We start from the raw sequence: 13,445 nt of genomic DNA, 5'->3' as shown, positions 1-13,445 counted from the left end.
AAAGAAAAACACCACTGTTATTTTGATATACTGCAAGTATTGTTACTGATATGGGGCTATTGTTGTCTGTTTTGAAACAAAACTAGGTATGTTTATAGTGCTGCCACTTCATCGATAATACCTCATGGACAGGTAGCGTTAATGATATTGTCCCTTTAAAACAAATACTGTATGAAAGCATGAAACTAGAATCGTGACTTTGTCAGCATTTACAGATGATCAAGAGCAACTGAGCATACAAGAAAAATCTATATCAATATTATCAAGTGATAGTTGCCTTCTGTTAAAAATACATGGGGTTTTAGTGTAAAACTTTAATTGTATTTAATCCATGCTTTCTTGGATATTAAACAATAAACATAAACATATAATATCACTTAAGGGGTACTACACCCCTGCCCAATTTTGTGCCTATTTTTGCATTTTTCTCAAAAATTATAGCGCATTGGTGACAAGTAAGATATGTATATTATAGGGCAAGGACTACAACTACTGCACTGGAAATTTATTTCAGCACAGACAACAGTTGTGGAGTTACGGTCAAAAATGAGGGAAAACCAATATTTGATCATTAAATCAATAACTACTTGCCTTGAGTTGCTGAATTTTCAGTGCAGTAGTTGTAGTCCTTGCCCGTATAATATACACATCTTACTTGTCACCTATGCGCTATAATTTTGAGAAAATGCAAAAATAGGCGCACAATTGGCAGGGGTGTAGTACCCCCTTAACAGTATTACAATATTAAATGATGAAACAGTGTAGTATTGGCTAAGGACAGAATCTATCTTTTTTCCAAGATCTAGAGACATGAAAAGCGAGGGTGTTAGTTAGCCACCCGTCCGGCGGCGTCCGCCCGTCATTTTGGACAGACAGTTTGCTACTGAGACAGGCAAACCAGCAGACAAAATCAATGGCTGCGACATATGCTTAATTCTACAAATAATGCTTGAATATTAAGCTCTGTGAACAATAAATGAATGCTATATCAATAGCTATATGAACTGACTGAACCCACAGAAGGGGCAGAGGTCTGGTTTATGTTTTCAGGGTCAAATTTTGGACTGGCAGTTTAGGTAAAAATACGGGCACTTGTCAAATGCTAGCTATTAGACCCTATGTACACTGAACCATACAACCTACATTTCCAGGGCCTCCCTCAGCCAGCCTAGACTCCTCTACTACTACAAAGACACTTGCTTCCGGTTCTATTCCTGGCAATTGTTCTCCTTGTGCCTGAAGCAAATTCATCATGTTCAATGCCAACTTTAATATATGGATATCAACCCTCCAACCTGTATTTTGAGAAACATTCATTCACACCATCACGTAGCCAATGTTTGGAAATAAAGTCCTGTATTCTGAGAGAATGTTTTCCCACAACCTTTGACTTTTATAAAGCAGGGTAGCACATTATACCATCTGCCCAGAAAACTGCCACCATGATGCCATTTGATGGGTTGTCAGGGATGCACATGGCAGCCATTTCATATCCCAGATAATGCATCTCTGACTTCCACACTCACAAGATACATTTTGTCATGCAATTGTAACAAAATAATATAGAATGTAATAGCTGCTTCATGCAAAATGCCTTCTTGATAAAACCACAAGCCACCATATTAAAGGTGGTGATTTCCTGCATCATACTCCTGGTGTTATCGTAACACATATTTGGATATGTGACCCAATCTGACCCAAATCAGGCCAAAGTTGGAAATTTTGAAAAAATTGAGTTACTATTAAATACATTAAATTTGCTCAGTACATACAATTACTGATGTTGAATCCCCAGGTCTCTTGAATACTTGGTGGCAAAGTTATGAACCTTTTATATGTTAATTTTCTTATGTTTTTTATTGTTTATTCTCACTTTTCAGGTTCATTATTTCCAACTTAACCAGATTGGACCAGCTCTGGTCACATATATAATATCAATTCAGGAAATGTTCATTGATGAAACACAAATGGCAGCTACCACGTGTGTACACAATGTCCTTGCAACGCAGTCACACAAACTTTCCATTTGTACCTAGTTATCTTATCAAATATTTGATAGTGTCATTTGTGTCAATCAAATTGTCATTTGTCTTAGTAAGCCGTGTTTATGATGAGCTGCGTGGTCTGTATAACACATGAAATGCTGCAAGGAAAAGAAAAAAGAGAATTAAACACATTTTTTGTCGAGCAAGTTTGATTTTTTTTTGTCTATTTGATTGAAGTTTGTTACAAGTGTGTAGCAACCATCAGAAATTAATCAATACAGTGAATAATTGAACTAATAAGGTAACTTAGGAACTTAAAGGAGGATTTCGTGATCCTAGCATCCTCTTTTTATGACATTTTTCAGTAGATATCCACAAAAAAAGCTTATTCCCAAAATTTCAGTTGATTCTGATTTTGCGTTTGTGAGTTATGCATGATTATGTGTATTACACTGCTCCATAGACAATGTGTTGTAATTTCGTTCTGGTATACCAGAACGAAATTCAAATTTCACGATATCTTTGATAAACGAATTAATCTGCAAGAAATATTTTGTACACAAACATTATGTAGCCAGAGGTTTCCAGTGATATAAAAATCTCAACTTTTTTTGAGAAAAGTGGGGGGGATGAGGCTGTGGATCACGAAATGCCCTTTTAAGCATATTTTGTTTCTGCTTCCCATATTTCTTAGGTATTTAACCAAATTTTAAGATTCTCTCACAACAAACTTACCACGTCTGTAGATCGTTTGTCTGCTTGTAATTCTACTAATTTCTGACATGTCTGCCAGTGTCTATTCTCAGCTGCACACATTAATGGAGTCATACCATCAAACTGCAGGAAAAATATATATAGGCAATTCAATTTTGTTTGGTATATTGTGAGGTTTGTGCCACAATTTCACCCAATAACCCCTTATTAAAGGCAGTGGCATAGCTTTCTTAGCCTTTTCTTTTTGACATGGGGGGGGGGGGGAGGAGTGGGGTTGGAAAATCTTAAAGTAAAGTGAATCTAGACCCCGGGATAATATGCAGGGTGTAAAATTAAAGACACATGGTATGTTTAGAATCGAAATACTTCAAAAGGTAAAGCATTTTATTCAGTGTTTAGTTGCAGAGTTGTGTAAAGTATTCAGCAACCCTCTAAAACTACGTAGGCCTAACTACCAAATTACCAAACACTTGATTTCTATCCAGTCCTGGTATAGAGTAGGCTGCACAGATTTACACCCATTCCTTGGACCCCCCCCCCCCCCTATACATCTGAAATAACATTAACAAGAGAATGTGAACACTTACCCGACCTCTTAAGTTGACATTGGCTTTATTCTGAATTAGGATTTCACATGTTGGAGTATGCCCATTGGCTGCTGCATAATGTAATGGAGCTTTCCCATTCTGTTGAAATAAGAAGACAGGAATTTAATTTCATCCAACTTTTTTTTTTCAAGAGCATTAATAGGCTGTACACAGCCAGGGAGCACAGCACCCTTGAAATAAATTGACAAAAAGATCCTTTTTAAGGAAATATGACAAATGTACCCATGAAGGTCCAAATTAAGACAAATTAACAACACTTTTTATGTAACTGTTCAAAGCAGAACATGAAAAAGTCAATTTTACCAAACATCGGGTAATTTTACAAAAAATATGGTTATTTTCAGAAATTAGCCAATGTGAGGTGAAATGTTGCTGAACATTGGGTAAAAGACCTTACCCAACCCATGAGGGTTGTTCATATGGTATCCAGCAGTCGAGTAAAATGACACGTTTATACACTTAGTAGTTAAAGGCTTAATGTACGATTTCCTTCAAATTTTAAATTTGTCATTATATACTCAAAATGCTGAAATAATACTAGTAATAATTATCGAGAATGGTTTCTGTCCATTTTGAGCTGAAATAACGAGGTAATGTGAAAGAAACACTGCTTGTTATTTTGGCCGTTTAACACGCAGTTCTATGGGAAGACATAAAGTCATAATTCTTAAAATTATGACTTTATGTCGAACTTTGCTCTGTTTACCTACAAACACAACACATTTGGCTGATTCCATTTAGGTGCAAGTTGTGACATGTGTAAACATTACAAATATGCCAAAAAATCAGATTTGAAAAAAATTAACCAAATTCATATTATAAGATCGTACATTATGACTTTAAATGCTGGGTACCATATAACAATCCTCATGGGTTATGTAAGGTTTTGTAATTAGGAAAAAGTGCCGTTTTACCCAACCACTGGGTATCACCACAAACAATCCTCATGACTTGGGTAAAATGTTTCCCAACATTGAGTAAATTGAAAATAACCCATTGTTGGGTAAAATGTTTTACCCAACATGTTTTTACCCAGTGTTATAAATAGCAAATGATTTTTACAACATTGGGTATAGATCGTTTGGACTCATCCTGTATTATTTTGAATACTGTGTTAAGACTAATGTGCCTGAACTTTCAGTTAGTCAAGAGCAAGAATATTCTGTACACAGACCCAGGATACACATATATACCACCACCCTAAAGGCCTTTTAAAATATACGATTTTTGTTAATTTTAATTGGTTTTTTCTTTGCCAAATATTATAAAATATTATTAATATTATTAACAATTATTGTCAAGAATGTTTTCTGGTAATTTTAAGCCAAAGTAATGAGGTGAAGTGAGCAAAAACTCACTATCTTAACTGTGGTGCTCTATATTTATGTTATCTTATTAGTATGACTTTAATTAAAACATGCTCTGTTGTATAAAAAAAAACACGATGTAATTGGCTGCATCCAATGTAAGTTGGGACATGTAAACATTACAAATATTCTAAAATATTTGAAAAGATCGAACATTATGAGGCCCCACATGTCACTAGGTGAAAATTGCCCAAAGTTGTCAAAAATTGTCAAAATAGTTAAAGTTACTCAAGTTTCACAAACTTGCTTAAAAATCGCGTAAATTTAATCAAAGCTTCACAAAGTTGCAGGTTCCATCGTCAAACGTGTAATTTAAATGGGATTATTTTGAAATTTTAAAACGCTTGAAATATCACAAACAAATAGGCATATGTTCAGCGGGATGTTCAGATGTTAATAAATAACATCAATACAAGCTAGAACCGTTGGGGTTCTATAATGAACCCCTACAAAACTAACCGAGTACATGCGTTTTTTTTTTTTTGGGGGGGGGTTTGGGGCGCCAAACGACCGTGAAAAAAATTGGGTCAACCTTTCCGGGCTGTTAAGGAAGGGGCGGCAAAATTGTTTCTTCTTCAGCCCCCGGGGTTGGGGCGGCCACGGTACGCCACTGGAGTATATGGAAAATGCCCGGGGAAAATGCCGCATAACGTATAAATCCGACCATCATGCCACTCTGAGAACTCGTCTCAGATGCCACTCGCCGCCTGCAAAGTTGCTTAATATTTTCTCCAAATTTCATAAAGTTGCTAAAACATATTCAAAATTGCCTGCAGTTGCTGAAAACACACTCAAAAGTTTTCAAAATTACTTAAAATTGCTCCACCCTGCGCACACCTGCGTAAAGTCAGCGCGGGTTGCACTATAGATATAAGTTGCCAAAAATCGCCTTCAGCTTTGGGCTATTTTACATTTCATGTTGTGAAATGTCAGACGTTTTTGGACAATTTGGACAACTTTGGGCAATTTCCCCTGTGACATTGTGGCTTTAAATGAAATGATAACTGTTACATTATAACAAAAGTTGTATGTACAGATTTTTTTACAGACGTTTACTGTATACAATATGGTATATGCTTAGGTCACATAAAGTAGGTGACATTTAGGCCCTATTTCATTCCCTACAATCCCATAGGGATGATGAGGTGACATTTACATTGTCTCCAACACGGAGGTATGCCAACTGAGAAAACTTATGGTCCATAAGGGAATAGTGACGTGAATCTATTCCTTGAAGCCTGATGTCATTAAGCCTAACAAGAACTGTCTTTAAAAAAGACAACGCGGATATAAGGAGCGTGGAATATAAGATGAATAGAACGGACTTATGTACTCCTGAATGCAACACTTATGATATTACCAGTGATGACACATGAACAGGGCTTGGAGGTCATTTTAACGCTTGAATCATATTAAAATATGATTCAAGCGTATCAACACTTTCTGACATACACTATAGGCTGGATTGACAAAAAGATCCTTTTTAAGGAAATATGACAAATGTACCCATGAAGGTCCAAATTAAGACAAATTAACAACACTTTTTATGTAACTGTTCAAAGCAGAACATGAAAAAGTCAATTTTACCAAACATCGGGTAATTTTACAAAAAATATGGTTATTTTCAGAAATTAGCCAATGTGAGGTGAAATGTTGCTGAACATTGGGTAAAAGACCTTACCCAACCCATGAGGGTTGTTCATATGGTATCCAGCAGTCGAGTAAAATGACACGTTTATACACTTAGTAGTTAAAGGCTTAAGGGGTCGAGCTGTATTGTCTCAAATATCTCCGAAATGGGAGAAAACTGCAATGTTTGCTGTGAAATTTTGCCTAGCAATATCTATCTCAGGTGCAAATTTAATGGTGCACATGAAAGATTGAAGTCTTTAGATTAATATTTTAGCAATCTTAATATTATTAGTTGATAGGAAATTCTTCAAATATGCCTGTACATATAACGACGCATAACAGCCCACGCAGTTTTTTATAGGTGAACTCTTTTCGAGCAGTCCGTGTTGGACGATGACCCTATCTTTTTGCTGAGGTATTTACAGGACCTTGAAATAAGAATTATGATAGATATTTGTGACTTCGGAATGCGACGAAGGCATGTTCGAAGCTCGTCAACATACAAACTTGTACCTGATTTTACAGTCTCGTCGACCACTGTCTGGCGCATGTTATTTTGTTACTCTAAATTCAACAAAATTCCATTTTTAGGCAAAAAGACTTCTGGAGATACCATCCTGCATGTCCGTGTTCGATTTATGGTAATACAATTAACCAATTTTGAAATATCAATATTTTCAGATTCACGGAAGCCATATTTTGTACATTTTCGACAGTAACGAGTTAACGCCAATTTTGGTAGGGGGCCTACAAGTTTGTCAGTTTTGCCGAAGTTATTTATCCGGTTAACTAACGAATATCAAGGTTCATAGGCGAGCTAATAGCGCTATGTTATTATATTACTTTTACTTACGATCTTCATAATGATTCCATTTGAGAACGAATATAACTCCTTATAGGTCTTCAACTTTGTCTTCACACGACTAGCCATATTTTATGGAGTGTTGCCAGGCAAGTCAAAAGCAAATTGGGACAAATCGGCACTAAATATGGCCCGTAACTACATCAACATATCACCCAAATGTCCATGTTATTTAGGGTACAATGTTAATGTAAATACATTGTAATATACAATTTTAAAACATTGTTGAAAATGTTCTAACATGCGTATGCGCGATTCTTTCTCCCGTTTGAGTTTTAATGTATACCTAGTATAAGATATTGACAGTCAATTCATAAGAAGCCCAAAGTTAATACTAACACTGCAGCGCTGGCAATACGACCAATTCTGTAAAACGATATGACAAGAATCGTTCCGCTTGATTTATCAGGTCTATAAAGGTGACAAAGGAACAGGTCTCTAGTTTGATTCCACAACCATTCAAACCGATCTCATGTTTTATTGTATTATCATGTATTAAAATGAGGATGGCTATGTCATAAATGGACCGGAACAATATAACCGTATACTACCACCTGTGTTGAAGGACAGTTCTGAGATACAGGGTGTTCCAGAATGATCTATACCGTGTTTGAAAAATTAATCAACAGTGTATTTAATTTTAGTACCGGTACATGGAATACAATAGAGAGCTTGCGAAATGACGTTACTTTAACTTTAACTTTAACGTCTAGAGGATTACAGAGGATTATGTATTCAAAACCACCTTGGTTTTGAATACATAATCCTCTATAATCCTCTAGACGTTAAAGTTAAAGTTAAAGTAACGTCATTTCGCAAGCTCTAATGACATAAATGTCACCTACTTATTGTGTTACTTTCATTTCAAAAACTTGATTCGTTTTGGCGTGATATTGATATTCTTAAAACTGGACAAAATTGCACGTGTGTAACTTACAGCACAGGCTTCATAAGCACCAGACATTGACCTGCTTTATCACTATCGCCCAGACGTAGACGTACTTTGCAATATAGTGTAGAAATCATTCAGTTGTCAAAGGAGATACACCAAATTTGGCACAAATGTAGAGCTTGAAACACTGAATAATTCTTAATATTGATTTAAGTGACCTTTTTCATGTGTTTTCAATATTAGTCCCGATATTTGTGCTGAATTTTAAAAAAAAATTTTACGATCAATTTTACGCCAAAAAATGTAATTCTTATAGAGGGTATAACTTGTTTAAGAAAAACTTGCTGCAAATGTAATCTTCACCTTTTCCTAGTTGTGTGTTTGCCAATAGGGACATAAATACATGCTGTGGCACAAGGACGAATCTTCTCTATAATATTTTTATAATAGGCCCCTAAATCAATCTCTGCCGGCATTTCAAATGATGAAACTCATACACCACAATCATTATTTTCGAAACTGCCGCCAAAGACGACACATGCAGTATTAGGTCAATCAAGCTTAACAAATCCTTTATACCATGCATGCTAGTAAACGATAGATCATAACAAAATTAGCTGCAAAACTTTTTCCAAATAACTTTGTGCTGAACGGTTACTTCATTATTTTCATAATAGATTGTATTGTCAAAACTTAAACTTCACCATTGTACGCAATATTCGGTAATTTATTTTAGAAACATTCGATCTTTAAAATCTTAAATTACCAAGAAAGCTAAATATATGTAATATTTAGAACTCAAAACAATACGACTGATAACAATGCTACCTACAAAATTCAACTTTCCCGGTATGGATCTTTCTGGGACACCCATGCAGCTTAAGATGACAGCGAGACAGGTTTCTCTAGATCGATTACACGGCCATTCATACCTATTACCTGTTTTAGGAACAAACCAAAAATCGATAACGTCTTATAAACGAAACCAGTTTCGTTTAAGGGGTAGGGGGTAAAAATACTCGATTACGTTTGTACAAAAACATCGGTCTGAAGAATGTGTCATTATTATTATTATGTCAAAATTTCCAACATTTCATTATTACGTTTCTGGCATGGAGGAGGGGTCGGCTGAGAAACGAAACTAGTTACGTTTATTGGACGGCATCGATCTTTTGGTTTGTTCCCTTATTGTAACCTTATAGAAGCCATACTTTTCACGCCGTACTGATTACCCTCTGTACGGAATGTTACATCACAATCTTGATCGACTTGACAACAGGCACACCCCGGTACAAATAATTGTAAATGGTGGAAAGTCGTATTTATGACAAAATGATTAAAAAGTGATACTTTTAGGTATTATTCTGTTAGTTTCTGTTTGGCAAATCATAAATACTCACGTGTTTTGGTCAAAATGGCAATAATCTTTTTTCTACCCCTACCCACCTGAAATAGCTAAACACAACCCTTAATGTACGATTTCACATTTTACATTTCATGTTGTGAAATGTCAGACGTTTTTGGACAATTTGGACAACTTTGGGCAATTTCCCCTGTGACATTGTGGCTTTAAATGAAATGATAACTGTTACATTATAACAAAAGTTGTATGTACAGATTTTTTTACAGTCGTTTACTGTATACAATATGGTATATGCTTAGGTCACATAAAGTAGGTGACATTTAGGCCCTATTTCATTCCCTACAATCCCATAGGGATGATGAGGTGACATTTACATTGTCTCCAACACGGAGGTATGCCAACTGAGAAAACTTATGGTCCATAAGGGAATAGTGACGTGAATCTATTCCTTGAAGCCTGATGTCATTAAGCCTAACAAGAACTGTCTTTAAAAAAGACAACGCGGATATAAGGAGCGTGGAATATAAGATGAATAGAACGGACTTATGTACTCCTGAATGCAACACTTATGATATTACCAGTGATGGCACATGAACAGGGCTTGGAGGTCATTTTAACGCTTGAATCATATTAAAATATGATTCAAGCGTATCAACACTTTCTGACATACACTATAGGCTGGATTTGCCAGTAGGCCCTATGTTGATTTCAGGCTTCACACCCAGTCAGTTTTCTTTTCGAGTCATGTACAAGTTGCTCCAAAGAGCCGGGCCGAAGAGTAGGCCTACTTTGAGTAATGCTCTCTATAGTTTTTCATTTTATCAGCCCTATCTCATTTCGGATAATTGAAGTACTGCGTGATTGAAATACTGCAGAAGTTCAAATAATCCTGAGAAAAAAATCCTATTTCAAATACATTATGTGACACTTACCCAATCGGTCCTATTAGGATCAACAGATGACTTGGATAACAATTTTTGACACTCTTTTGTATCCCCCTTTTTTGCATAATCAATTAACATGGTTGACATCTAGAGAACAAATCAAAGACAAAGAACACACATTATTAATAAGATTGAACTAACAAAATTCCATGAAATTCGGAGGAACAGTGGTCGTCACAGTAACCATAGAGTCCACTCAATATTCGAATACTTTAAACAATAACATATGAAAATGGCTATTATTCTCTTATATGCATCTACGCACAGTTTCCATCTCGATACACCCAAGTACACAGATATTTCCAAGCAGTTTGTGTTAGGCCTATATACTACACGGTTGAGTGCGTGGAATCATAAGAGCTGTGTGAGATTTAGTGGAAAATAGGCATGTGTGATTGGATTTTGTCAAAACCACAAGTGTTACCTAACACTTCCCCCTAAAAACACTTTTTTCATTAACGCAATTCAATGTTTATAGCAAGACGTATGTGGTAAATCTGTTGAAAACAACCTATCCAAGCACATTTTTTGACCAAAATGTAGGTTTTAAAAGTCCAAACCTCAAGCGTTTCTTACAATATTTTTCAAATGTTATGTCATTAAAATGGCATTTCGTGATCCGCAGCATCATCCCTCCACTTTTCTCAAAAAAAGTTGAGATTTTTATACCACTGGAAACTTCTGGCTACATAATGTTTATGTACACAAATTTCTTGCAGATTAATTCGTTTAGCAAAAATATCGTCAAATTTGAATTACGTTCTAGTACCAGAACGAAATTACTGTCTATGGAGATGTGTAATACACATAATCATGCATAATTCGCAAACGCAGAATCGGAATCAACTGAAATTTGGAAATAAGCTTTTTTCATGGATATCTACTGAAAAATGTCATAAAAAGAGGATGCTAGGATCACGAAATGCTCCTTTAAATAAAAGAGCACACTTATATTGTCCATATACGGTACTAGCTGCATTTCAATGAGCAATGGCCAAATCTTGTGCAAAAATTACTTTTTTCGCCTGTTTTGTCATAGTGCCTATACGCTTGTAAATTCAATGAACTATGACTTTGCTAAAGAGCGCTTTAGTTTCAAATTGATATGGTATCATGTATCTGACTTATTCGTGACCCAATATGTTTAATGTCATTTTTATTTTCTATAGCCGGAGAAGTCTCAGTTTCTAACGAATGTTTGTTGACGTAAACAGTATACACCATTGCATCGAGTATTTGGGGAATGGTACAAATTGCTACCAAAAAGATGCCCTGGATTGAATAACGAATGCATGTTGATGATGTTGAATGCATTTAACATCGAATAAAAAAAACCTGAACCAGCATAAAGCGAATAGGAGCATGAGATGAAATGGTGTCATTGGTATCATGAAGTCTTGAAAAGAGAGAGAGAGAGGAGATGAGAAATTGGAAAAAAGAGAGACAGCAAATTTAAGCGCGCTTCGCGTGAATTTGTTCCAATGTAAACCATATTTTGACCATTTAAGCTTCAATATGTTATATTTATACGTTTCATGATCCTTTCTTAGCTCATCAAGAAATTCGTGCCCCTGCATGGTTGCTCAAGTTCTGTATACGCGCCTGCACTTCACGCCCCATGCGCATGGCTTATGTAATAACTCTAGAAGCACAAGACCTATGGAAATTATAAATGCGACTGTTGGCTTCCTTGACTCATTTCTAGAACAATATAATTATGAAGTATACACTCATAGTTTTTAGTTGCATATTTATATGGCTAAAACTGGAAAAACATGGCACCTGCAACCACTCCAAAATTCGACCAATTTGTCATAATTTGTACACACACACCGTAATTTTTTGCCAGTCTTCAAGTAAATCGGTCCCGGAAAGTTTGTACTCGACGCGTCACTTTGCCGTTCGTTTCAGTTTGTTAAGGCTCAAACGATTGAATTTTAAACGTCTTTCAAATTTAACAAAATAAATGCAAACATATCTTACCTTTTCTGCCTTTTATCAATACTAAATACCGACTGTTTAAATAGTTTAGTCCCGACGCCGGCCGCTCGCTCCGTTCACAACTTCAGATATAATATGCTATACTCGCGCACTGCCTGTTTTTGCACTAGGCCTACAGTATGACTAGGCAATGTGAATGTGATTTATACCAAATCCGTTACTTAAATGGCATTATGTGGTGGTTTACCCGGAGGTTTACTAACTTGCTGGTTGAACTTTTGTACGATAAACTGCCTTCACCTAGAGGTCGAAGTGTAAAATTTATCATAATAAACTGACTTACCTTATATTTAGTATCCGACAGTATCGGATGAGCAGGCTCCTTATTTGGAATTTTCTTAACAATAGTATCCATCTTACAGTTTTATTTTAATTATCAGCGTGTGGTGCATCTGAATCGAAATTTTATACTCATGACTAGGTTTTGACTTCTATAATATGCCATCTGATTTGTGTATTTTATCGTGGTCAAAGTCCAAATCTGCCTGAGTTTATTCAGCAATTCCAGATCAGCTGAGCTGATTGAGTATTCATGCGCCTGTTCAATAATAAACCAACAGTCGAGTCAGAATAAAAGTTTGCACGAACTTGAGTTCAAGTTGAACTTTTATGAATTTAAGTGATGATGGAAATAGTTTCATAGTCTGTATTATTTACAGTTTTCATAACGTTGGTTGATGACGGATGGAGGGGGTGAACACAAAACGTTAAAGTTTAGTTCTCCAAAACAATACACACACAAAACCAAAAAAAAACCGTTTACAATAACACACAGAACAAAACAAAAAACCGTTTAAATGTCGAGTTATATTAGGTTACATATTCGGTTTTAATAACATTCAAAACATGTTTTCAAACTTGCACAAATGTTGCTTCAAAAGTTATTCACGATATCTAGGCCTAGTTGTTTTTTCATAACCAGGGTGCAATTCTTCACAAATTGGGTCAAAATCACCAAGAAGTCCTTAATAAAAACTTTTTTCTGCAGTCCGCGTCGTCATGTGGGTTGATTCGGTATGGTTACAGGTAACTATATGTAAACTTATAAACGGTTCAATTTGAGATAAATTTGCCTTT

The 13,445-nt window shown here is 35.8% G+C and overlaps 1 protein-coding gene across 2 annotated transcripts; it reads right to left on the bottom strand.

Moving 5' to 3' along the window:
• Positions 1-269: 269 nt before the first annotated feature.
• Positions 270-12,961, bottom strand: LOC140152643 (uncharacterized). Of its 2 annotated transcripts, none has more exons than XM_072175068.1 (5): positions 12,652-12,961; positions 10,356-10,454; positions 3,287-3,385; positions 2,721-2,822; positions 270-2,143 (listed from the first exon to the last, which is right to left on the bottom strand). In XM_072175068.1, exons 1-5 carry the CDS (start codon positions 12,721-12,723, stop codon positions 2,075-2,077), a joined length of 441 nt encoding a protein of 146 aa, XP_072031169.1. In that variant the 5' UTR covers positions 12,724-12,961; the 3' UTR covers positions 270-2,074. The 2 variants fall into 2 exon arrangements, with proteins under 2 accessions (XP_072031169.1, XP_072031170.1); XM_072175069.1 differs by lacking the exon at positions 12,652-12,961 and adding an exon at positions 12,351-12,529.
• Positions 12,962-13,445: the final 484 nt, after the last annotated feature.

This window comes from Amphiura filiformis, chromosome 5, assembly GCF_039555335.1.
Source record: "Amphiura filiformis chromosome 5, Afil_fr2py, whole genome shotgun sequence".
Taxonomy (NCBI): Eukaryota; Metazoa; Echinodermata; class Ophiuroidea; order Amphilepidida; family Amphiuridae; genus Amphiura; species Amphiura filiformis.
The sequence above is the reverse complement of the archived record's forward strand: the minus strand, read 5'-3'. Positions and strand labels throughout refer to the sequence as shown.

What these genes read in the sequence shown, in the direction of transcription:
- LOC140152643 (XM_072175068.1), bottom strand. Translation starts at nt 12,723, where the DNA reads ATGGATACTATTGTTAAGAAAATTCCAAATAAGGAGCCTGCTCATCCG. An exon ending in ATCCTAATAGGACCGATTGG is followed by an intron (nt 3,386 to 10,355) that starts GTAAGTGTCACA and finishes TTATTTCAACAG; the next exon opens with AATGGGAAAGCTCCATTACA. An exon ending in ATGTCAACTTAAGAGGTCGG is followed by an intron (nt 2,823 to 3,286) that starts GTAAGTGTTCAC and finishes TTTTTCCTGCAG; the next exon opens with TTTGATGGTATGACTCCATT.